We start from the raw sequence: 25,518 nt of genomic DNA, 5'->3' as shown, positions 1-25,518 counted from the left end.
AAATCAATTTGTAATCTCAAGTTTTGGCCAGCTCTAATTGCCATGCTCTTGCATTTCTATACAGCAATATCATTTTTCAGAGATCTCTACTAAGAATAAGTAACAAATATTCAACCAACTTTTCTTCCTTTCTCATTAAAAGTTTAAGGCAGACCAATGTCAGTAGGAGTGATCTAATTAACACTCAAGTAGCTGAATAACCTTGGTACAAGGGTGATGCCATACTTTATCAAAAATGAAAACAAGAATTGAAAAGTTCCTGGAAGAGGATCCAACTAATTAATGCACTTCAAGGTTAAAGATAAACTAATGAAATAATAACAGAAGCTGTTTCTTATCACATGCACACAGGTTTCTAAAAAATATAAGATACATAGTCACAAGTATTTCTTTGTATTTAGTCATTAGGCAATATTTTACAACCACATGTAGGCAACATGGCTGATCTGAAATGACATTGAGGGAAATACTCTTACTCAATCTTCTAAGTACAATCAAAGTGGTACAAAATATACTTCTGAGGGCATTCTGCATCAAAATATTAAAAATTTTGCACAAAAAAAATTCTGTGCACAATATTTTAAAATTCTGTCAAATTCTGCAAATTTTATTTGTCAAATAAATGTGGAGGCTGCAGCATGGCATTGGGGAACACAGGTCACTCGCTGCACAGAGGTAGGAGATCACTGTGCAGTTTCCCTTGGGACACCGACTCAGCGGTGAGGCTGCACCCAACCCTGACACAGTGCAGGGACCAGGCCTGCCCCAGAAACACCCAAGGGCCCTGGCCCTCTGTGCCAAATGCACCAGGTGTGCATAGGCAGGCTCAGCAAAGCAGGATCCAAGTGTGGAGGAGCTTAAGTGTGGGGGGAATCCAGGTGTGGGTTGAGAGGGTTCTGTGTCAGGCAATCTGGGTGCGGGCAGCTCAGTAGGGGATCTGGGTGCAGGGGGGATCTGGATGCACAGGGGATTGTTAGGGAGTTCCGGGTGCAACAGTAATGGGACTCTGCAGGGGGGTCCAAGTGATGATGGTTGGGGCTCAGAAGGGAGGGGTCTGCTTGTGGGAGGCTAGAGCTCAGCAGGGAGGTCTGGGTATGGGGAGTTCAGTGGGGGGTCCAGATGCTGGGGGAGTGGGGCTCAGTGGGGTGGGGATTCAGGCACAGTTGGTTGGGGCTTGGTAGGATGGGGATCCGGGTGTGTATGGCTCATTGGGGTGATCCAGGTGCAGGGGGAGTGGGACTCAGGGGGATTCTGGTAGTGGGGACGGTGAGGCTTGGCAGGAGGGTCTGGGTGCAAGGGGGTCTGGATGCATGGGGGAGCTGCTCCCCATACAGTGATCCTTCCCCCTGCAACTGAGGAGCCATGGGTGCAGGAAGCATGGGGGTGGGGGTGGGGCGGAGGGGAAGGGCAGTTTGCAGAGCTTCCTACAGTCAGGGGAGAAATCTGAGGGTGGGTCGGACATGGTGAAGGGGAAGAGGAAGTCCTGTCCTCTCCAGCCTAGCCGGGACTAGCAGCTGATCCTGGCGCAGGATAGTAGCCACCAACCGGGTCTTCCCCACTCCCACCCCATGCCCCACAGTGATTTACCTCTGTGCCGTTGCCACTGAAAACTGCGGAAGAGGGTCGCATGACCACTCCTGTGGTTTCCCTTTGCTTCCCCATCAGAAAGTCATTTTTCTGCAGGGAAGCAAAGAAATCTGCAGGGGGGCATACATTCTGCACAAGCGCAGTGGTGCAGAATTCCTCCAGGAGTAAAAACAGGGAAGACCAGAAACTCCATAGATCATAAATACTTTGAAAGTATGACAGCTCTATATACCACCTAGTCCACAGGTATTAATATAGTGTGGTCCCAGTGAATCAAGGTACACTATTGCGCAAGTGTTCCAGTAAAATTTTACTCCACTGTCCTGACTAAAAAGGTATAAATTGGGGGAGGAGGAGAGCAGAAACAGGCACATTAACAAATGTAGGCTCAAGCCTGAAACAAAGCTTGTTAAATCACAAGGCAAACTTACGGATGACAGAACAGAGCTCACTCTTCAGTTAGATTGTTCATTTCATCTGCTAAAGAACCATCACCTTAATTCTTTATGCCAAGAAAAGAGATGAGTCTTAATACAAAATTTTACTTTACAGAGGATTCAGAAGATATTTTTAAAATATTAATCTTTAAATCTACTGCTTATTGGAATTATATAGAGCTTATTAACTAAGTACGTGTTAAACACAAAAGAAAACAAGAGTGCTAAGAGACAAACCCACTAAAAAGCAAGGAATTTTAGTGCTGTCTCTCTCTTTCTCAGCTCTTCAACATATACTCTTGTTCTAAACAATTTCTGTGCTTGTGACTCCTTATATATGGATCCTGCACAATTAACAGAAATTGATTGATTTATGTTTAAATTAAAAAGAAAAGAAAAAATGGGCTACCTGAATAAAATAAACACGATTAAACCAAAGGACAAAACCATTCAGATAAATATCGCGTGGCCTTGTGCACATATATTAACTATGCCTAGATTTAACTTTTTATAATCAGACTAATAACTTGACAGCTAAAGTCTACATAGTGAGATTTGGTTTCAATACCAAAAACATTTTGGATTCTAAATGCAGGTCTGAAATTAGTTACACTGCCAAGTGCCTTTATATGAATAATTTAATTATATTCAGCAGGGAGGGACCAATAAATAATTCAGCTACTCTTACATTTGAAACTAATACTATTACTGCTGGGACACATCAGTCTAAATTGCTAACTGCACTGAATTAATGTCAATTTCATGCCAGAGATGAGGAAAAAATACAGTGCAATAAGTGGAAAGGTAACAAGCTGCAACTTTATTAGCATTGTTGACAGGACAATACTCACAGACACATACCACTTATATAAAGAGCCATCTTAGTTTCTGTTGGGCTAATGCCTCACTTGATTCCCTCATGTCCTCTATTTTCCACTAAAGTGCTAATTACCAATTATGCCATTAAACAGTCTCCAGTCAAGCCACACATGCCATCCTGTCAGTGAAATACGCTCACTGTGTCCCCACAATGCTCATTGCCATGCCAGAACTGGGCCAGTCAATACAAGTATAGCATTCCCCTGCATACACTTCTAACTCAACAGTTGCATGAAGTGGGTGTACATCATGTCTGTATCCTTACTGTATTCTCCACTACTCTATGGTAGCAATAATTATTCATTAACATTACAACAATGCACAATTGCAGATATAGAGCTGGTTTTTCAAAATCATTCAGAGGTTGCCTCTCTCTGCTCCAAATGAAGTCAATAATAAAATTCCTATTGACTTCAAAAGGAGCAGAGTTAGGCCAACACTGACTGCTTTTGAAAACCCCATCCATAGTACCCAAATGTTACATGCTATGAGCTAAATTTCAACCATATAAATGTAGTTACAGTCTGAGCATTTGTGTCTGTACCAACAAGAGTATTACCCAAGAGACAAATAGAACGAAAATCCATACCTTTATCTGACCTGATATATTCCTTCCAGTTTTGATATTTGAAAAATAAACACATGGTTGGCATAAGAAGAATGGGTCCGCCCCAACTAATCACTTCAAACCCAACAGGAATATATGATATTAGCATGGTTTAACAACTGGCAGAACAAGAAATTACTGGTTACTCACCTGATAGCTATGTCATTCAGGTGCCCCTTTCCCCACTGGCAGAAGAATCAGGTTGCAGATTTTGTCTTATGCCTTCACACAGGTCAGCAACATTCTTAATTAAAGTGCCTACGTTAGCTTGTTCCAGTACCCAGGAAGATAGGTTCAAACTGTAACCCAATTTTAAAATAGTCCTCCCACTTTTTTCAAACTTCCCTCTTGATGCTGAAAAATCCTTCCAAAATGAGGGTTAAAATACAAACTTTTCTCCTAAGTGACCCTTGCAATAACAACTCTAGTGGAAGAGGGTTTTTTGTTTTGTTTTGTTTTTTTCCTATCACAGATATGAGGATGTATGATGCACTTTAACTCAATTCTCCCCTCCTGCCCTGTTCTTGTGAACAGGAGATAGGTACAGAAATGAAGCATTACACCACAAGACAATGAGACCAAGAGGCTTTTAGGTGTCAATTATCTTGCTTGTTCAAAAGAATAGAGCAGACAGGAAAAAGCAAAAGAACAACATGACATACATCTATTTGTAACCACAAACCAAACCCCAAACCAGAACCATCAGTACTTGCTGTAAATTCACCTCTTCAGACTGTATTTGGCCAGATAGAGAAGGAAACTAACCCAGATGTTCATCTTCAACACTTAGGCATTTACCGTGTACAATCTTTTGTTCGTAAAACATGCAGTGAGAAGTACAAAATAAAATAGTACAAGAACGCCTTTGGATCATTTTGGTAGCCTTGTGCCTTGATTGGTCGGTGCCAATCTTTCTATTTATTTATTTATTGTTAAACATGTTACTGTCCAAATAATATCTAAAGTACTACATACCTGAAATTTCTCTTACTATTCCACAGTTCATATACATTGAATTTTCTCCACTATCCAGTCAAACAACAGAAATCATTGTGTACCACACACTATAATAGTGAAACTAAACTGAGGTTCTGAGAATTTTTAGCAACTTTGGAAATTCTAGTTACCTAATACTAATGATTCTCTTTATGCAAAAATAGTTATTGTACATTTACAGAATTGTTATGGAGAAATCCTATAAAAATATAGCAATTAACATAATGAATATAACAGATGTGCTGTTTAAGATTGGTTTCTATAACTACAGACACTAGATTTTATTTTATTTTTGGCTTAAAACTTGGAACAAAAAGGCAGTGACTGGACAAACATATTTTAAAGAAAATATTTCACTTATGTTAGGCGCATTTTCTTTAAAAATCACAATTTAAATCACATCACTACATAGAGAGGCCTTAATTTTTTACCCTAACTTCACATTACAGGGGGCATTTTATAAATGACATTGAGAAACATAATTTTAAGTGTAATTTAGAAATAACGTTTTATGTTAAAAACTAGACCACATTATTCAATCAGTATTACTAGACAGGTTTCAATTAAAAACAAAAAAAGAGTGCATCCAGACTAATTTTTCAGAAAAAAGTAAACCAGTTTTTTTCTGATTTAATCCATACACTAAGTTCAATTGAAATTTTAATATAGTTTAGTTTCACTAGTCTACGTAGTCACTAGACTATGATATCTATGCAATTCTCAGAAGTACAACTAAAGCAGCCAAGAGTTTGTGATCATGTCCAAATTTGCTTTCAAAGGATCAGAAAGCAGAGATGGGAAAGACTCCTCAGTGCATCTTGTAAATCCATCAACCACTGCAAGATTGTTCTCTACAGTACATTTCAGTTTGTCCAGTTTAGATTTAAATGACTTAAGTGATGGGGCTTTGACCACTTCTTAAGAGATTACTGCACAGTCTGAGACCTCATTTTCAGAAATATTTTCTTTACAGCCAATTTAACATTTCCTTTGCTCAGTTTCATCACATTACTCCTAGTTATAGACATAGATGTCTCCACACAATTCTTCTTCCTCATGACTGTTTCTGAACTTTGAATACTGGTTTTCATGTACTTCCAATGACATTACTGCATACATCATTGATGGTCCATTATTTATTTTCTAAGTCTAGAGGCGATCCCGGCAATTACAGACCGGTAAGTCTAACGTCAGTATTGGGCAAATTAGTCTAAATAATAGTTAAGAATAAAATTGTCAGATACATAGAAAAACATAAACAGGCAAAAGTCAACATGGTTTCTGTAAAGGGAAATCATGTCTTACTAATCTATTAGAGTTCTTTGAAGGGGTCTACAAACATGTGGACAAGGGGGATCCAGTGGACATAGTATACTTAGATTTCCAGAAAGCCTTTGACAAGGTCCCTCACCAAAGGCTCTTACGTAAATTAAGCTGTCATGGGATAAAAGGGAAGGTCCTTTCATGGATTGAGAACTGGTTAAAAGAGGGAACAAAGGGTAGGAATTAATGGTAAATTCTCAGAATGGAGAGGGGTAACTAGTGGTTTTCCCCAAGGGTCAGTCCTAGGACCAGTCCTATTCAACTTACTCATAAATGATCTGGAGAAAGGGGTAAACAGTGAGGTGGCAAAGTCTGCAGATGATACTAAACTGTTCAAGATAATTAAGACCAAAGCAGACTGTGAAGAACTTCAAAAAGATCTCACAAAACTAAGTGATTGAGCAACAAAATGGCAAATGAAATTTAATGTGGATAAATGTAAAGTAATGCACATTGGAAAAAATAACCCCAACTATACATACAATATGATGGGGGCTAATTTAGCTACAACTAATCAGGAAAAAGATTTGGAGTCATCGTGGACAGTTCTCTGAAGATGTCCACACAGTGTGCAGAGTCGGTCAAAAAAGCAAACAGGACGTTAGGAATCATTAAAGAGGGGATAGAGAATAAGACTGAGAATATATTAATGCCCTTATATAAATCCATGGTACGCCCACATCTCGAATACTGTGTACAGATGTGGTCTCATCACCTTAAAAAAGATATACTGGCACTAGAAAAGGTTCAGAAAAGGGCAACTAAAATGATCAGGGTTTGGAAAGGGTCCCATATGAGGAAAGATTAAAGAGGCTAGGCCTCTTCAGCTTGGAAAAGAGGAGATTAAGGAGGGATATGATAGAGGTATATAAAATCATGAGTGATGTGGAAAAAGGGCATAAGGAAAAGCTATTTACTTATTCCCATAATACAAGAACTAGGGGTCACCAAATGAAATTAATAGGCAGCAGGTTTAAAACAAATAAAAGGAAATTGTTCTTTACGCAGTGCACAGTCAACTTGTGGAACTCCTTACCTGAGGAGGTTGTGAAGACTAGGACTATAACAGCGTTTAAAAGAGAACTGGATAAATTCATGGTGGTTAAGTCCATAAACAGCTATTAGCCAGGATGAGTAAGGAATGGTGTCCCTAGCCTCTGTTTGTCAGAGGATGGAGATGGATGGCAGGAGAGAGATCACTTGATCATTGCCTGTTAGATTCACTCCCTCTGGGGCACCTGGCATTGGCCACTGTCGGTAGACAGATACTGGTCTAGATGGACCTTTGGTCTGACCTGGTATGGCAGTTCTTATGCTCTTATGTAAGTCAATCCTGTAGCCCAGGGGTGGGCAAACTACAGCCCACGGGCTGGATCCGGCCTGCGGGATTGCCACCCTCATGGCACAGCGGGGTTAAGGCAGGCTCCCTTCCTGCCCTGGCCCTGCGCTGCTCCCAGAAGCAGCAGACGCCAGATCCCTGAGGCCCCTGGGGGAAGGGGAGGGGCAGAGGGCTCCGCACACTGCCCTCGCCTGCAGGCACTGCCCCCCGCAGCTCCCATTGGCTGGGAATGGGGAACCATGGCCAATGGGAGCTTTGGGGGAGGTACCCGCAGGCGAGGGCAGCACATGGAACCCTCTTCCCCTTCCCCCCCAGGGGCCACAAGGACGTAGTGCCAGCCGCTTCCGGGAGCTGCGTAGGACTAGGACAGGCAGGGAGCCTGCCTTAACCCCACTGCACGCCGCTGCCACCCCAGAGCCACTCAAGGTAAGCGGCGCTGTGCCAAAGCCCACACCCCAAACCCCTTCTGCACCCTGCACCCCAACTCCCTGCCCTGAGCCCTCTGTTGCACTTTGCACTCCTGCTGCACCCCAACCCCCTGCTCTAAGGCCCAATCCCCCTCCCACACTCCGCACCTCTCCCTGCACCCCAACCCCCTGCCCTGAGCCCCTTCCTGCACACAGTACCCCCTTCCACATCCCGCACTCCCTCCCGCATTGCAACCCCCTGCCCCAGCCCTGCATGGAATTTCCCCACCCAGATGTGACCCTAAAGCCAAAAGTTTACCCACCCCTGCTGTAGCCCCTTCAGTTGCATACTTCTCTGAATTCCCTCCAATTTGCTGACATTTTTCAGTTCTGGGGTACCCTGAATTATATGCAATACTCTAACTGATTCAGTTCTAATTGTTGACAGAATAACTAGTTTCAAGGCTACCTCTCTAGAGTTGCCATTGAAAACTGTTTTTCAACAACAGTTTTAACCTAGGTTATATGACTATGCCAGAAGATTTTAAACTGACTTGTGCACATCAAACTAATTCAACAATGGACAGAAGCACCCTCATCCTCTCCAGGACAACAGTTTCATTGCACTTTCCAAATGTATGTGTTTACATTCTATATTCAAGTCGCTGCATTCCTCTCACCTGCTCTCTGCTGATACTGGCCCAGATTGTGGCCCCTTCCATGGAGGAGTTCAAGGAAGTAGAGAAGGTATAATGCACCCTTTTTACTTCCTTGTACCAGTGCATTGTACCACCACCTCCTGAGTGCAACAGGAAGCAGACTGTGCGCAGTTGCACATGCCTCCCTTGTGCAGATGAGCAGAAGGAGGCAAGCAATGCGCGGAGTGGGGTTTTAAGCCTACCTCCCCATTGCGCCTGGCAGTATTGTAAAGCCAGCATGTCAAAGAGTGGTGGGGAGTCTGGGAGGAGAGAGATTGTGACTCTCCATACTGCGCTAGGAGCACTGTAAAATTCTCATTGCTATGGACTGGATCATAAACTGATACATAGATCACAGTAAACAATTAAGTTAGTCCTTAGAACATGTTATGGATTCAAAACAGTAAGGGCTCACAAGGAGTAGATTAACTATGAGAAAAATCTCACAGCAAATACAGGCAAGTCTCATCTTACACAGGGGGTCTGTTCCGCGGTTAGCGCGTAAAGCGAAAACCACGTATAGTGAAACACTCATTGAGTTGAATGGCGGGCGCAATCGCCCGCACTACAGATGCAGTTTTTATATTATTATTTTTCTTTTTTTCCTCCTTGTTTTTGCTGACCGTGTAAAGCTAAATTCGCGCATGTTAAATGCACCTAAGATGCGACTTGCCTGTATTGTAGTCATATTTTACTTCGGCAAAGCGATATGTGATGCTCAATTCGATCAAATCCAACAATATCACTGGTGGGCATTAAGCATCTCAAGCCACTTTTTTCCAAAATGGAACTAGTGTCATAGTCAAAGTTTGTATTAAGATTCTACCCATTTAAACTTTCCCTGCACTTTCAACCAGATGTGAAATTCCTCACTTTCTGTCTCAAAAACCCTTACATGCCGTTAACCAAACTGCCCTGTTTTACATGAATAGGTCTGAATTTCAGTTAAATTACTCCAATTTGCAAGCACCATGGAATCTTTTGGGATGAAATGTATATTACTAATGTAAGCTATTAGTCATAACATTCTAATAGTGCTTTTCATACCCTTTAGAAAAAAGTTCACGAATTAATTTTCCCTGCTAAAAGGGAAGTATTTATACATTGCTTCTTAACAAATAAAATGGAAACAATGGAAAAAGAATAGTTTCCAGCCCTGTGGGACATTGACCTTTCAATTATGTCAATAGTGTATACCTTGATCTATTACATATTCACAAAATGGTTGCTACAAGTTAATAAAAGTCTCATATAAATATCTGAAAGTTATTAACAAGAATTACATATAACAAACTGACAAATTCAATGAAAAGATGTCAGATAATATGTGGTTTATTGTAAATGTAAATATATATAGGTATATAAATAATTATTTGACAGCATTTCTATTTTAAGTAGCAATAAGCAAGGCATCAAACCAAAAACAGAATCCTTCAATAGGTGCTCAAAATAACCCAGAATTTATATGAATTTTGTTGATTACAAACATGCCTCCTGTTCTCCATAGTCCATTTTAAGCAGAGAAGCAATTTGCTGAAAGATAGGAGAATGAAAAGGTCTTTATTCCACATGAAAAGCCAACAGGGATTTCCAAACAAGCCCACATGTGTTTCTGCCTTTGGGGGGCCCGTGATCTCCATCACCTTTCAGACAGACAGGCACTCTGCCTGCTCGCGCTCATATTAGCTATATCCCTTCTGCGGAAGGCTGGCTTGCTTCAGTCAAGTTCCACAAGTTCTTACACTTAGAACACTTGCAGATGCTGCTAAATATCCAAAGTCAGTTATAGCAGATAACTGTTTTCCTTACAGCAAAAGACACTACACTTAAAAACAAAACGAACATTGCTGACTGAGTGAATTATTTGTTTTGATTTCACTGTTTGCTAGAAAAAACAAAAACTTCAGAAGAAAAAGTCTGAACTTCAGGACATTATTTAAAGTTGTTTCCGTTTAAGTATTTGTTTCTTAAATCAGTCTGGACAAATTCATAATGACAAGCATTTATTAGCCACATCAACACAATCTGTCTGGACTGCACTAAACTACAGAGTGCTAGCCCGCTGAAGAATTTGCCTGAAAATTTAATTTTTCTCCACTTTTTTGACTGAACATAGCAATTCAACATGTGAAATATATTCTGTTTTGTAATACAAGGTCAATCTTAATGAAGAAGGAACAAACTCCATTTTAAGTGCTAAATTAAGAATGAAACCAAAGACTAATGCTAAAATAGTCACTAACAAATTCCACTACTTTCCTTTGTTTAATTAATGTATTTTATGTTTTGCCTCCTACATTTATTTTAGTATTTAGAATAAGGTTTGAATTTGCCTAATTAGCATATGGGAAAATCAACTAAATCCTCCTCATGGTATGTACTTGAAAATAAACTGAACTTCATATAGGCACTGAAAAACATCTATAAACCTATGAGATTATTAGAAAGTATTTGAAATAGCTGAACTAAATGTTTGCTTTTTTATTGTTTTAAATTATATGGTTAACCTCTTACATTCTAAACCAGGGGCGGACAAACTTTTTGGCTTCAGGGCCACATTGGGTTTCAAAAATTGTATGGAGAGCCAGTTAGGGGAGGAGGTTGTGGGCAGGCCCCCACCCCCTATCCGCCCCCCACCCCGGGACTCCTGCCCCATCCAACCACCCCTTCTCCCTGTCCCCTGACTGCCTCCAGAACGCCTGCCCCTGACTGCTCCCTGCCGCTCCATCCAACCCCTCCTCTCATTCCTGGTGGGCCCCCGGGACCCATTCAACTCCCCTGTTCCCCGCTCTCTGACCGCCCCAACCCCTTTGACTTTCAGGATAAGGAAATAACGGGAGTAAAATCTCTTTCCCCATAACTCCTGAAGAACCTCCTCTACTCCTCCCAGTCTTAGGAGCATCTGCAGCTCTTGCATTAGATATTGTTCATGAGAGGGGTCCCTGAAGAGGGACCGGGGAAGGGGACAGCTGAGTTGGAGGGAATATCCCAGTTCTACCATGTGGAGCACCCAGTGGTCTGATATAATCTGGGCCCAGGCAGAAAAGAAATTAGTCAGCATCAAAAACATGGCGTAATTGGATCTGGTACTTGAACTGGTGCACAGCTCCTGAGCGCACCCTCAAAAGGCTTGTATCTGTCCGGAGAGCTGTTTTGCCTGGCCAAAGCACTGAGCAGATAATGTAAAGATATTAAAGAGGGTACTAACAGTGATTCCCCCAAGTGACAGTGACCCCCCCCAGTTTCACCAAGTGCAGCGGTCTTTTAGTTCTTCTGTTGGGGCTTGTGGGCTCCTGTCTGCAGAAAACACTGATTGTATCTGTCCTGTGAAAGATACTCTATTACTATGTAAAACTTACAAAGTTAATTGACTTTGTTCTTGAAGTAAACACTATGCTAGCCTTAAACTGTAATTGATACAACATAAACAAACCGACCCCCACCCTCTGTAATTACAGGGCTGGGAATCTCATAGGAATTAACACACACCCCAAAAGTGGTGGAGACAGTAAATTAAATATGGTTAAGATATGGAATGTACGTTGATGAATGTTTAATGTACGTGAATGGTTAGGGAGGTGCCAGCCTAGAAAGGATCCATCGGCCGAAGAATGTGTCAAGTGGACCGCCAGACAACCCCCGGAGGGTAAACTGGGATCCACCCCAAACACCTGAAAGGAATGTGCCACCTCAGACAGTGTGGAGCCACCAAGAATGTGAAACGGTTCCCATAGACTAACATAGGAATTGATTCCTATAAAAATGGACTCTAAAAACTGAGGACTTTTGAGTCACTGGTTCTGCTGCCAACCTCCAGGAGCATCAGGAGCTTCTGACACAGACTCAGCTCCATCCTCATGACCAAGATACCCGGCGAGTAACTTAGCATGAGCAACGTCTAGGCTGGTAACTATAACACCTATACAGAACCTGAATGAATGAATGAGAGTGTGCGTGTGTGCGTATATAAGGAATAAGTAGTGATAGAAATAAGTAGTTAAACAACATCGTTTGCTTTTATCTTTTGCTTTATTATTATATTTACAATAAATGTGGTATCTTTGCCTTATCCCTCTTAATAAGATCCTGCTGGTTTTTATTATATTGGTATAACAATAATGGGAGGAGACTTCCTCCTATGATTTCTGCTAGGCCTCCTAGAGTACTCCTACTTCTCCTGAGGCTGGTAAAAAAATCGAGACAGGGGCTGCAACTTAAAATGCCTTCGTTGCAGTGCAAGGTATGCATGCCAAGGAACTTGAGTGTGCCTTTGAGTTCTTAAGGTGATGTACCCATGAGTCTGTCTTTTCAGAAAAAAGAGTGAGGAGCTTTCGAATGGGAGAGCCTGAATGGTCTGCTGGACCTCATTTGGGAGTCCTGAGGCCTGCAGACAAGAGCTCCTTCTCATAGCCATGGCCGAAGACATGGTCTAAAAGCAGTCGAAATGGCAACATCCAGGGCTGCTTGTAGTGTGTGGCCCGTGCCTCTAGCTTGCCCTCCTCCACTAAGATGCAGTTATTTTTTTTGTACATAATTCTACATTTGTAAGTTCAGCTTTCATGATAAGAAGATTGCACCACAGTACTTGTATTAGATGAATTGAAATATACTATTTCTTTTGTTTTTTACAATGCTAATATTTGTAATAAAATATGAAGTGAGCACTGTACATTTCATGTTGTGCTGTAATTGAAATCAATATATTTTAAAATGTAGAAAACATCCAAAATATTTAAATAAATGGTATTCTATTATTGTTTAACAGTGCGATTAATCGTGTGATTCACGATTAATTTTTTTAATTGCTTGACAGCTCTAATTCAATCCTTTAGAGGGGACAAAATATTTCCTCTCAGTCCTCTTTGCCATCGAGGACAGTGAGGCAGGGGTACGTCTGTGGGATTTGATGGTGTCCTGAATCATCTGAATTAGTGGCAGAGCAATACGGGACAAGCCCAGTAGTCAGGGTGTCCACCATAGTGTCTGAGGACTCAGTGACTTCTTTGACCTCAAGCACCATGTTCTGGGCCACTCTCCTCAAAAGCCATTGGTGGACACTACTCTCCTTAAGTGTGGGGGTCGGAGAGATCCCTGCTACAGCTTCATCTGGTGATGAAGATGATGAGGTGAGTACGGGAACAAGCTCTTGCTCCTGACCTTCTGTACTAAGTGGGTCTCGCGGTGCCAGCTCCTCTGGTATGGTGGCCAGTTTGGTGCCGTGTGGTTGGTCCTACACCAAGGGAGGCGGAAGAGGTGCTTGGCTCTCAGAGATCACCAACTGAGACCTCCTGGAATGAGACCCTGGGGCTTGATGGAATGTTCATGGGGTCCAAAAAAAAGGCCACTGCACCGGTAACTGCCACTGCACAGGCCAGGACACAGTTCAGAATTGCTGACCTATGTCAATTCTTGCATGCCCCCACTCCCATACGTGTCTGTTCCATCTGGACATGTAAAATTCCAGCTCAGAGTCTGATTGGGAGGACTCACTGCACAGCTAACAGAGATGAGAAGTGCCAGTTTGTGCTAGGGAGCAGTGCCAGCAAACAAGCAACCATCGCTGCGCCATAGCCCGATTAACCTCGGGCGGTGCTGAGGAGTGGTGCCATAGCGAAGGAGATCAGGGCGGCATCATAGCTGGGTTGCCATGAAACAGTGCCGGGGGGGGGGTTGCGGTGCCAACACTCGTGGGGCCCGACGCAGACTCGCATCTGGAGGGTGAAGTCAGTGCCATGAAGGCAATCAGATCTCTGGTTCCCTTTAATGTGTCCAGTGGGGAAGGCATCTACAGCACCTCTCCACAACTCTCCCAGAGAGGGGAGTCCATCAACACCTGACTGAACTGACCCTGTGCTGGGGCTGCAGTCAACAGCACCATGCTGGTTAGTGCAGTGCCTGAGTGGCCCTGCACAGGTACCAATGCACTTGGGGCATTTCACCCTGTTCTTGGCGTGGATGAGCAACCCCTCTCCAACTTCTTCCATTTCTTACAGGGTACTGGAGACTGGGAGTGATGCCAGACTGAGCCATGGGTGGAGCTCCTCTGTATCGGATAACCCTATCAGTACCAAGAGTCTCTGGAGCGAGAGGCCCTTCTCGGCGCCGAGGTCTCCCTCGTAGACACTGGTGCACGCCACACTGATATTGATATGCTGGGTGCTGGTTCGGCCGAACTCAGCTCCGAGTGAGTGCAAAGGGCTGCCTCCATCAGGAGAAATTTTAATCTTTGGTCCCTCTCCTTCTGGGCTCTGGGGCAAAATCCCCTGCAGATCTTACAGCACTCTTTTTGATAGGATTCCCCAGACACTTCAGACAAGAAGTGTGAGGGTAGCTCCTTGGTATAGGCTTATTACAAGCCATGCACTGTTTAAACCCCAAGACATACCGCAGTTCCGGGGAAGAGGGGTTGCCCCCAATTAACAGGGCTGTAATTAATCTAACAAGTACACTAAGACTAAATAAGAAACTAAACTATTTTAACTATTTACAGGTAACTACAAGTAAATCACTAGGGAAACCCTTGCAGAAGCAAGAGAGAAACGACGTTCCGGCTAACCGTCACTGGCAGTAAGAAGGAACTGAAGAGGCAGCAGGTCGGCAGGGCTATATATGCAGCGCCATGACGGCATGACTCCAGGGAATGTCTGGACTAACCCGACAGATATCAATAAGGGAAAAATCTTCCAGAAACTGTGCAAAGAGTGCACGCACACCTACTTGGAATCGACATGAGCGAGCACTCGAAGAAGAACAATGGTTATAGAGGAAAATAAAAACATATTAGCTTTTAGTCAAATAACCTGCACTTAACACAAGAACGGGCTGATCACATTCTGAAAATTTTGAGCCTTGTATCGTCTTCTGTCATGTTTCTTCCCAATTCACTGTCATCACAAAGCTACTGGTGTTTCCAGATAAAAGCAGCTTGACTCCAGCTGAGATAGCAAGTGAACAGTTCTCTCTGGAGTCAATACTTCCTCAAAGACACACAAGCAAGAAGTCCTAAAAAACAATACAGTCTCTCCTCACATACACCAAATGCATAATGAATTATGTAACCTGCTCTGTATTAAGCCAGAACCTGCAACTATGAATGCAAATCTGAAAATCAATTTCTTGGCAATAATGCAGCTCATTCCACATGCCTGATATCAACATTCTTTTCTAAATAATTTGATACTTGGCTAGTGAACTGAACCTAAGAAGTGAGGGGGCATATGGAAGCAGACACAGACAGCTCAGTGACACAGCTGGAAACATCTGTGTTTGGGTTATTACCACATAGTATCTAGTAACTACTGTCAGACAGAATACTGATCAATTCCTAGTTTTGTAGCAGTTTTTGCAATTATTTTATCCCCTCTATGTTAATGATTTTTAGCCAACAATAGCAGGCACAAAGAAAAATAGCAGAGTGTTATCTTTAATAACACATTTGATGTACAACTTCTAGGATACAGGAACATGAGTTTTGCTAGCTCAGAATGATTTCACCTTTGAAACATCTAGTTGTTAGTGCAAATATGTAGAAATTAAACAGAAAACCAATATTCTCTACCTATTTTCAATTATTTTTCAAGCTTGGACCATAAAAGTTTTGTTTGGAACCACTTCAAATGGTCCTAAATGTATACAGCACACATTCATTTTAAAATTAATCTTTCACCAAATCTGAACCATCCATTAGAACATCTGGGAGAAAAAATATTAGTCAGCCTTAATATTTGTGAATGATTGCTACAGATTACTTTACCCTCTAGAGCTAACCAGTGAAGAGAAATTATGCAGCAGCGTAAAGGTACACGACATATACATGCAATCATGTAAATAATAATTCAAACATTAAAAAGAGATTTACACACACACACGGTTTCTCTCCTTTTCAATGGAAAATAAAAAATATAAGTAATGACCTGATTTATAATCGCCTGATTTATAACTATATTTGTCTGAACTGGAAGAGGCAGAATAAGCCCCTCTGATATTTACCTCAATGAATCACATATATATGTATTTTGCACAGATGTGACATTGCACTACATGGTGCAACAGACTTTTTACTTTTGGAGACATGGGCTTTTGCTGGCTAAGCTCACAAGAAAAATTGGTGTAGTGCTTTCATCCTAAATCCCCAGCATTTAACCACGCTACACATTGTGGAGTAATTGTCAAAAGCTGGAATACCTAGGGGTTTGCCAGTAACTGACTTTGGGTCACATCTTGCTTGCTTCACTCATACAAGTAGTGCCACTGAACCCCCAAAAGTCAGAAGGACTCAAATTCATGGAACTACTCACCGGAGTTAAGATGGAAAAGATTTGGTTATGCATAGGGCAGTTTGCATTGAACCTGCCCACATTCATACAGCCCACTAAAGTCAACTGGAAAACTCTCACTGACTGCAATCGTGCAGGATGAAGGCCTTAATCAGTCACTTCATGAGTACAATTTACATGAAACACCTATAACCTAATTAAAAAGCAATGTTGTTTAGCAAGTGAACAAAATCTTGAACACTGAACTTATCTCCTCAGACTTGCTTTTTTAATATTCGCTTCCTAATGAAACTGTAAGGAAACTAATACTGAGACCTGGTAAACACATTTTTGCACTGTACTTGGGTACAAGCTACTGAAATGAATAACTTTGTGCTATGTGAATGAAGTGAGATCTCCAAACACCCAAGGATTCATATAAGATCTCTAACTCCGACTGCTCAAACTGTCACTTCTGGAATATGTGTGTGATATCTGACATGCACATTCTGAAAAGTCACTTTCCACAACCTTCCTCAGGTACCAAACTCCCTTTAAAAAAATCTATTTAGGTGGGAAATTGGAACAAACCTTAATATAATGAAATTAAATAAAAAAGGCAACATGTAACTATCAGAGGGGTAGCCGTGTTAGTCTGGATCTGTAAAAGCAGCAAAGAATCCTGTGGCACCTTACAGACTAACAGACGTTTTGGAGCATGAGCTTTCATGGGTGAATACCCACTTCGTTAGATGCATGCATCTGACGAAGTGGGTATTCACCCACGAAAGCTCATGCTCCAAAACGTCTGTTAGTCTGTAAGGTGCCACAGCATTCTTTGCTCCTTTAACACGTAACTATGTCGCTAAATACGGTACTAAATGGCTTTAGCAATATTTCAACTAGTCAAGCAGGCTACTGCCAGCAGAACATATTCCACACTTAGTTCTTGAATGGGAAGGCAGAGAGAAGAAATCACTGGCAGATTCCTTGGACCATCAACAAATGTAAAACATATCAGCTGTTTAATAATATTTAGCAAGAAGAATTCAATATAAGACATTTTTTAAAAATACTGCATCCAATTGACATTGCAAGAGGAATTTATAGAATCAGAATGTGATTACCTGAGTTAAAAATCTAGGCAGGGGTCTAGCATTAACATCTCCATTCTTGAAAGATCTCATGACACTTTTTATAAAGATCACAAGCACTCAGGACTTTGATTTTACATTGTATTAAAAAAACTGCACTTCCAGCAGTAGCATAGTGCCCCTATCACTACACAAAGGCCTGGTTCAGTTCCAACTCAAATTCAATCAAATGCAAACATTCAATCTGAATCATCAGCACCATCTCTCCTGCAGCACATGGGACATGAGAACTCCTAAAGAACGCCTAAATATTGACCTGACCCAGCCTTGGGATTTAATGGGATCAGAGAAGAAGGTAAAGTCTGCAACTATATACAAGGCTGAAAGATTAATACAAAGTTGTAATAATTAGTACTTAACATGTGTGAAACAACTTAAGAAAACATTTAAACAATTTAAGAAAAATCAACCACCATATTAAAAACAATCTACGGTAAGTGTTAAAACTAAATAAAATATGAAGAGATAACTTACAGAATCCAGAAAGCAGAGGTAGGTCCCTGAACTCTGTATTATTGCTTGGTTTTTAGCAAAGCCAACTGAAGAAAAAGTAAAAAGTTAATGTTACACATATCTTTAGAATTATTTTTATCGCAACATATTTTTTAAATTATACTGTAGTCAAGATTAAATGTGAGACAAGTGGAGATCTACATTATTATGAAAAGTGTTTTGTTCTACACGTCTTAAACAGGAATCTTTGAAGTATTGTGGCCGGTCCAGTTCTGCTCTCTCAACAGACACCAGTTTGTTGTGATGTGATCCAAACACTGCATCTCACATGCTGGGCAGTGACTGATCTCTGTTCCTGGTTCTGGGTCCTTCAGGTATACTCCACAGGCACAGCCCCCATGTCTAACATCCAGGGCCGGCTTTAGGCCGATTCAACCAGTTCCCCTGAATCGGGCCCTGCCCCTAAGAGGGCCCCGTGCCCAAGCCCCAGTACGGTGTACCGGGAAGAGCCTGTCCCGCCGCTTCCCCAGGGCTCCCGCAGCTATTTAAAGGGCCAGGACGGTAGAAGCAGGGGAGCCCTGGGCCCTTTAAATAGCCCCCAGAGCCCTGGGGTAGCGAGGGCCTCCGGGGGCTATTTAAAGGGCCAGGGCTTCAGCTGCCTCTGCTGCCACTGCCGGAGTCCTGCCGCTTCCCCAGGGCTCCCTCAGTTATTTAAAGGGCCAGGGCCGTGGAAATAGGCAAGCCCCAGGCCCTTTAAATAGCCCCCGAGCCCTGGGCTGCTGCTACCACGGTGGGTGAGGGAGGAGCCCCACACCCCCCTGCCCTGCAGCCAGCCTGTCTCCAGCCAGCCCCGCACCCCCTGCCGTGTCTCCATTCCTGCACCCCTTCCCCGCACCAGCCCATCTCCAGCCAGCCCCTGCTGCACTCCCTGCTCTGTCTCCAGCCAACCCCTGCTGCACCCCCTGCCCGAAGCCAGCCAGTCCCGTACTCCTCTCTCTCCAGCACTGCCAACCCATGCCACATCCCCCTGCGGCCCTGCCTAAAACCAGGCAGCCCACCCTACACACACCCCATCTCCAGCCAGCCCCGCACATCTTGCCTTGCTTGCAGCCAGACCCTACCTCCAGCCAGCCCCATGTCCACTGGTGCCCTGCAGTTCCCAGGGCAGTAACCCTGCACACCTGCTTCAATTAGGGTGGCAGGGAGAAGCTGGGACCCACATATGTGCACACCCTAGGGTGACCAGACAGCAAGTGTGAAAAACTGGGACAGGGGGTGGGGGGTAATAGGCTCCTATATAAGAAAAAGACCCACAAATCGGGAATGTCCCTATAAAATCGAGACATCTGGTCACCCGAGCACACCCCCAGGGAGTGGCAGGGACTCACACATGTGAAATGGAGCTCATTTCTAGTTCAGGCCCATCTTTTTTTAAAAAAAAACAACTTTAGGTAGGGTTAACATACATCTGTATTTTCCTGGACATGTCTGGCTTTTTGGTTCTTAAATAGCTATCCTGGGAAAATACGGACGTATTGTAACCCCAGTGGTACAAAAAATATATACTGTGGCACATCCTTTAAATCAGAACTTTTTATAGGGAATCAGTTGCTAAGAAATGAAAGGGTTTTTTTTTACATTTTTTTTTTTTAGTCATCCCATCTGGGGCCCAGCCGAAAATGTTCGAATTGGGCACCACACTTCCTAAAGCCGGCCCTGCTGACATCCTTCTTGAGCAGCGGTACCCTGCAGTCTGGTCGCCTAGACACTGGAAGCCTGGGCTCAGCTCTCAGCCTACCCAAGCCCCCAACTGCTTTAATGCATTCTCCTGAGACCACCTGGCTGTGAGTGCTCAGGTTTCTAGTTAATCCCTCTATGGACCATGGGCATAAAGGAAGGAGACAAAAAGCAAAGCAAAGGAATTTCTTAAACACACACAACTTTACTCTTTAAAAACACAAAACATCTATGAAAAAAACTCCTGAATGCAATTCTCCTCATTTTGATCTCTCCAACTTTAATGAGCCCACAGTCTGGTCCAAGTCCTTCATGCCTGCTCTCCTCCTTCTGGGCCTTCTGATTCTGGTGATGGAATCACTTCCTTTGCTTAGAGAAGCATCCCATTTTAAAATAGATTTCATCCCTCTTTAGTCTGATGGAGAAAACTGCTACTGCTAATGTTAACAATACAGCTCCATAATTACAAGCCACAGGCACTCAAGTAGTAACAGTGGGGCAAACTTTTTTTCCCACCTGTAAATTACATATTTTATAGTGTTTATATGACCAAATGCTAGACTGTCAACCAATGTGTGTAAAAATATATTTCTCCAGGATAAGGCAACTAAAAGAAGAATATTTGACACTCCACTCTTTGCCTTTATGGGTGCAAGCAACTTCCTCAGGATTTGCCAAGGATAGTCTGTACAGTAATTTGCAGTTCTGAATATCAAACTGACAGCCAGGAATTTGACTCTTCGAGGGGACTGGATTTCTTGGGGGGTGTGGCTGGATAGTTGTTATTCAAGTTGAAGACCAAGAGGACTGCAGAGAAACATTTATTTTTACATGATAAGCTTCGGATGCAAACTTGACTACATATTTTACATGGATACTTCCTCTTCGCCTATGTACACTCTGCTCTAGAGCAGAAGTTCAACCTTTCTCCTTATGAGGTCCTTCTCCCCCCTACCCCAACATGCTATAAAAATTCCATGGTCCACTAGTGCTACAACAACTGTTTTTCAGTAGATTAATAGCTATGGCCAGTGTTAGGGGTAGCAAGCAGTGCAACTGTCCAGGGCCTCACATCATTGGGAGCCTCGCAAAAAAGCTAAATTGCTCAGGCTTTGGCTTCAGCCCGGAGCAGTGGGGCTCGGCTTCGGCTTTCTGCCCTGGGCCGCAGCGAGTTTAATGCTGGCCCTGCTCTCTGGTTTATTTCGGTGGACGCCCTGAAACCTGCTCGAAGTCTTTCCCCTTCCTGTTCCCCCCCACCCCAGGGATTCCCAGACCCCTGTTTGAGAACCGCTGCTCTCATTGTCTTTACCCCAAGACAGTAAAAATTGACACAAGAAAAGATTATTAAATCCATTTAGGCCAGTAATCTGCCTCCAACAGCCAATGACAAATGCTTAAAAAGAAAGCATATACAGTAGCATATCACGAGGAACATTTCTTACTGACTCCGAATGGTGATCATTTTATGCTCTGAAGAAAAAGATAACACTATTTGTTTCCTAACTAGTGTAACAGTTGGTGCTTTTCTCTCTAGATTCTTCAGTAAAGGGTTAAAAGAATGCTCAGGGATTTTTTAACTTAAAACTACAGTTGTATTGATTAGAAATAAAAAAATTCAATAGCCACAGTTTTCATAATCTTCTTTGTCTTAAAAAGGATTGAGCATGGATAGTGTACTCTCTACATATGGGGACTGTAATGGACTTTCACAATACTAGTTTAAAACACTGGTCAATCTACAATACTAGTTCAAACCCAGAAGCAAATTAATAATGAGTACAAATAACCACCACTTTATGGCTCATATAACCACCATTTTATGCTGGCCTACATGAAATAGGTTGGTAGGTTCAGTCCAGATCTTAGTGTACAGATGTACACATCACCTTTATTTAGCAGTTTCACCAGTTGATCACAACTAGGCAAATACTGAACTACTTCAAGTGTACACTGTATGCACATCTAGTCTATGCTAGAACACTCTGGTATTATTGTTACATTGTCCTCCCGTCCCCATTCCCACCTATTTTTTCATCAGCCTTTTGTCATTAACAAATACTGCAAGTTCTTTAGAACAGCAACTGACTTTTACTCTGTTTCTACAAACAAAACAAGGCCTCAATCCTCATCTGGGCCCTCTAGATGCTATTCTAATATAAATCAAAGACAAAACAAAACAAAACAAAAGCACCCTTCAAAAGGGCAAGAATGTGCAGACCAGCCAATCTTTTTGGCCTGTGGTATGGGCCCTTAGTTTAGAGGACTCCAGCAAGGCGTAAGAGAAAAAAAAAAAATTCCTGTGCTGCAAAGACTATTTCAGACAGACTGCCTCTCTCTTTCTCAACAGGAAATATTATTATATTGGTTATTCTCTTTATCCGGGGCTACATGGAGTGCTGAGGGGAGCAAATCAAAAGGCATATCGTAACAATGAGCATAAATTTGGAATGCTTACATGGAAACCTCTCCACGGAAACACAGACACACACAAAAGTGTAGACAAATTATAATGCTGATATCATGGATCCACTGTGCCTATCTTAACAGTGCAGCTGTAAGAGAGGAGACTCAGGTTCTTTCTAAAAGCGTACAATGATTTTTACTAAGGCCTTGTCAACACAAAAACTTTCAGCAGTGTAGTTAATCCACTGAAAACCTGTGTGGATAATCTTACTTCTGTTTATGAGTGTCTTATTTCAGTTCAGCTTAAATATTTCCTAATAGAATGAAATTAAAGCAAAATAAGCCTGTTTTAAACTGAATTAAAAGTGTCCACCCAACCTATTGAACCGGATTAACTAAATCTGTTTATAAGTCGCTTGTACGTGAAGACAAGTTCTACTAATAAGCAAAACTATTTCAGAAAAGAGGTGAAGCCAAGAAGCAGCTACATCAAGCAGCTGGCATAGTCACTCCCCCTCCACCAATTCTATCATCCCCTGGAAAAGAAGAGAGAGAAGAAAAAAGGAGAGCATGGCTTTTCAGTGTGTTCTCTCTTACGTGGAAGAGGGAAGATGAGGAACAGCACAGGAGTGCTTAACACCTATACCCTGAAAGATACAATAGCAGCACTGGATCTTCCATTGATCAGTAGAGTCCATAGGGTTTCAAAGTGGTATGCCTGTCTCTGAGCATTTGAAAACTCTTTCCCCAAAGGGCCAAATATGGTGACAACTCCAGGAGTTAACATCTAAGATGTTGTCTACATGAGAAAGTTGTACTGGTTAAGTTAAAGTGTGATTTTAACCAATTCAATTAAACTGGGATGACTTCCCAGTGTAGACAAGGCTTAAGTTAATAGCCAGGTACCTGTACTTTTCCTCCTTCTACAGATTGTTCTACAGGAGACAAGCACAAAGGCACCTAATTTAACCTGAAAAACCTTATGAGTCCCATTTAATACCGTACCTGTCATTTAGGCCCTGTCTATGTCACAAGTGCAGCTAAGTCAGGAACCTCCTTATAAAATGGCTGTCACCTGACCTAGTTACAAGATTATTCCACTGTATAGTCTAGAGGATGTGTAGTATATCTTTAAATCTACAGCAGGTAGACAGTAATGGCAAGGGTGAGGAAGCTTTAAAGTGAAGCACAGATACACAGTATCTTTAAGGATAATACCTCATCTTATTCTAATAAAGTTCCTTGGTCAGTGTTTACAGAAATTACTTTCTATGGGACCTTAAGTACGTTCCCTAACCAGGCTAGAGTTCTGAACTAGTAATACAGATTGATACTGAAAGTCAACCAAGGAACAACTGTGTTTTTACAGGCTTCCATGAGTCAATTATAGTACAGTACAGATAGGTCCTTCACTCTGAATTCTCAGGAAGCATGATGAAGAGATCATTTCCTGTCTATATTTTCCACTACCTCCTAGGAGCACGTTGGTCCAACCACCAACAGTACAGTAGCACTCAAGATTACACCTAAATGAGTTGTTTTTAAACACCTTATATATGTAATAGTAACTCATAAGACAAAACCAGTTGGTAAATTCAACAGCTCTCAAGACTGGAGTTGAATTTCTGGCATCCACAGCTTCAGTAAGAAAAAGCTAAAGCAAATTAGCAAGCCTGGACATGCCAAATAGGAGAATCCATAGTTTTTAACAGTTGTCTTCTAAGGGAAAGGGAAAAAAAGAGTAGGATGGAGTTGACCTTGCACTCGTAATTCCCACACTGGATCAACACCTATTTTTCCAAGATCAGCTGTAGCTAAGCCTATATACATATTTCATTCATTATTAATATGATATTTCAACAGTCATCACTGTAAAATGAGTAAAGTCCAAGGAAGCAATGATCAAGGGGGGGGAAAAGAAAAAAGGCAAGGTGACAACTTCAAGATGAAAGTTAAAAGATTCAAAGATAAGGAACTTTCTGAAATCTTTAAGATGCTGCTTTTAAATCAAATCTTTTAGGGAAAAAATTTGAAGTATAAAATGTTATGTCAAAAAGGGTATAAAACATTTTTTCTAGATTAAAACACGTCTGGAATTTTATTAAACAGTTACTTATAACAACAGTGTCTTAAGAATAAAAAAGGTATGTTAATTTTGTAATTTAAGAAGAGATTTAACTCCCTGGGGAAACTAAATATTGAAAATTGGTTTCCCACAATGAATCCTGTGTTTGGGATAAGCAAAGAATTTGCTTTAATATTACTGTACTGAAGAAAATCAAATGTTTGTGCCAGAACTCTCTTTTGTAATGCCTGCTTACTTGGTGAAAAGAGCCTGTTACTATGGTCACAACAGTAAAAACTTAAGCCTCAGTGAGATATTAACATTCCTTGCTCTTGGAAAGAAAAAGGATTTTTTTTTTAAGCCAGTGACCCTTTCTTTTTTTCGTTTTTTCTCCCCTCTTTTTCTTTTACATGATAAGAAAGAATCAGAAATGAATTTTAATCCCATATAAATAGTCCAAGACTTGAATACCAACTGCCACATTGTTTCTGTTTTGGGGCTTCTTTCACAGGAAATATTCCTTCCAGTTGTAACTACTCAAACATACCAAAATAAATCACTGAAGACAAAAGGATAATAAAGTTTTCAAACTATCCTGGCTCCCCAAATGTAACAACCTCTAAAACAAGAGAGGTCCTTATTTGAATAGCAATCTAACATTGATTCCTACATAATAACCTGTTTTTTAAAACCAAGTGTATTTTGTTTTATTATTATTTAATGTGATGTACATGAACACACCTTTTGCTTTCGTTTTGTTTGTTAAAATTAGAGGAGTTTGTCATTCATAGATCAATTCAGTACACAAACGAAATTTTATTTATTTACATATACTGGCATCAAAATTGTTTGGAAATGTTTGTGAATTAACAATTACCTGAAATAAAATCATGCCTTTCTTGAATTGGACTGTATCACCTAGAATGAGTACAGCTTTCTTTTGGCTGCAAACAAACAGGTTGCTTCATCAAAGCAAGTAGAAACTGTTTCAAAATGTTCCAAAATTATGCCTCTCAAATTATTGGCATATTGCAGGACATTTATTTAAGGTCAATTTTCTGTCCCCAGTCCCCTATCCATCCACAGTGTCACTATATCCTGCCTTACAGGGGTGTTGCCTATACAGCTCCCACAGAGACTATCAGCACACCATCCTCCTCTCTGCTCTTCTGACCAGT

The 25,518-nt window shown here is 41.7% G+C and overlaps 1 protein-coding gene across 5 annotated transcripts in view; it reads right to left on the bottom strand.

The window, feature by feature from the left end:
• B3GNTL1 (UDP-GlcNAc:betaGal beta-1,3-N-acetylglucosaminyltransferase like 1) overlaps positions 1-25,518 on the bottom strand; it is a 329,647-nt gene that overhangs the window by 289,523 nt on the left and 14,606 nt on the right. For 3 of the 5 annotated variants that reach the window (XR_003996594.1, XM_030534209.1, XM_030534213.1), the window contains one exon: positions 18,157-18,221. The exons of the other annotated variants lie outside the window; for them this stretch is intronic. Coding sequence is in view for 1 of the 3 variants with exons in the window: in XM_030534209.1 (XP_030390069.1) it covers positions 18,157-18,221 (65 nt within the window). In the remaining 2 variants the exon portion in view is untranslated. The remainder of the gene's footprint in view (positions 1-18,156; positions 18,222-25,518) is intronic. 5 annotated transcript variants of the gene reach the window in all.

The sequence above is a fragment of the Gopherus evgoodei genome, chromosome 15 (assembly GCF_007399415.2).
Source record: "Gopherus evgoodei ecotype Sinaloan lineage chromosome 15, rGopEvg1_v1.p, whole genome shotgun sequence".
Taxonomy (NCBI): Eukaryota; Metazoa; Chordata; order Testudines; family Testudinidae; genus Gopherus; species Gopherus evgoodei.
This window is presented reverse-complemented; position numbering and strand designations above follow the sequence as displayed.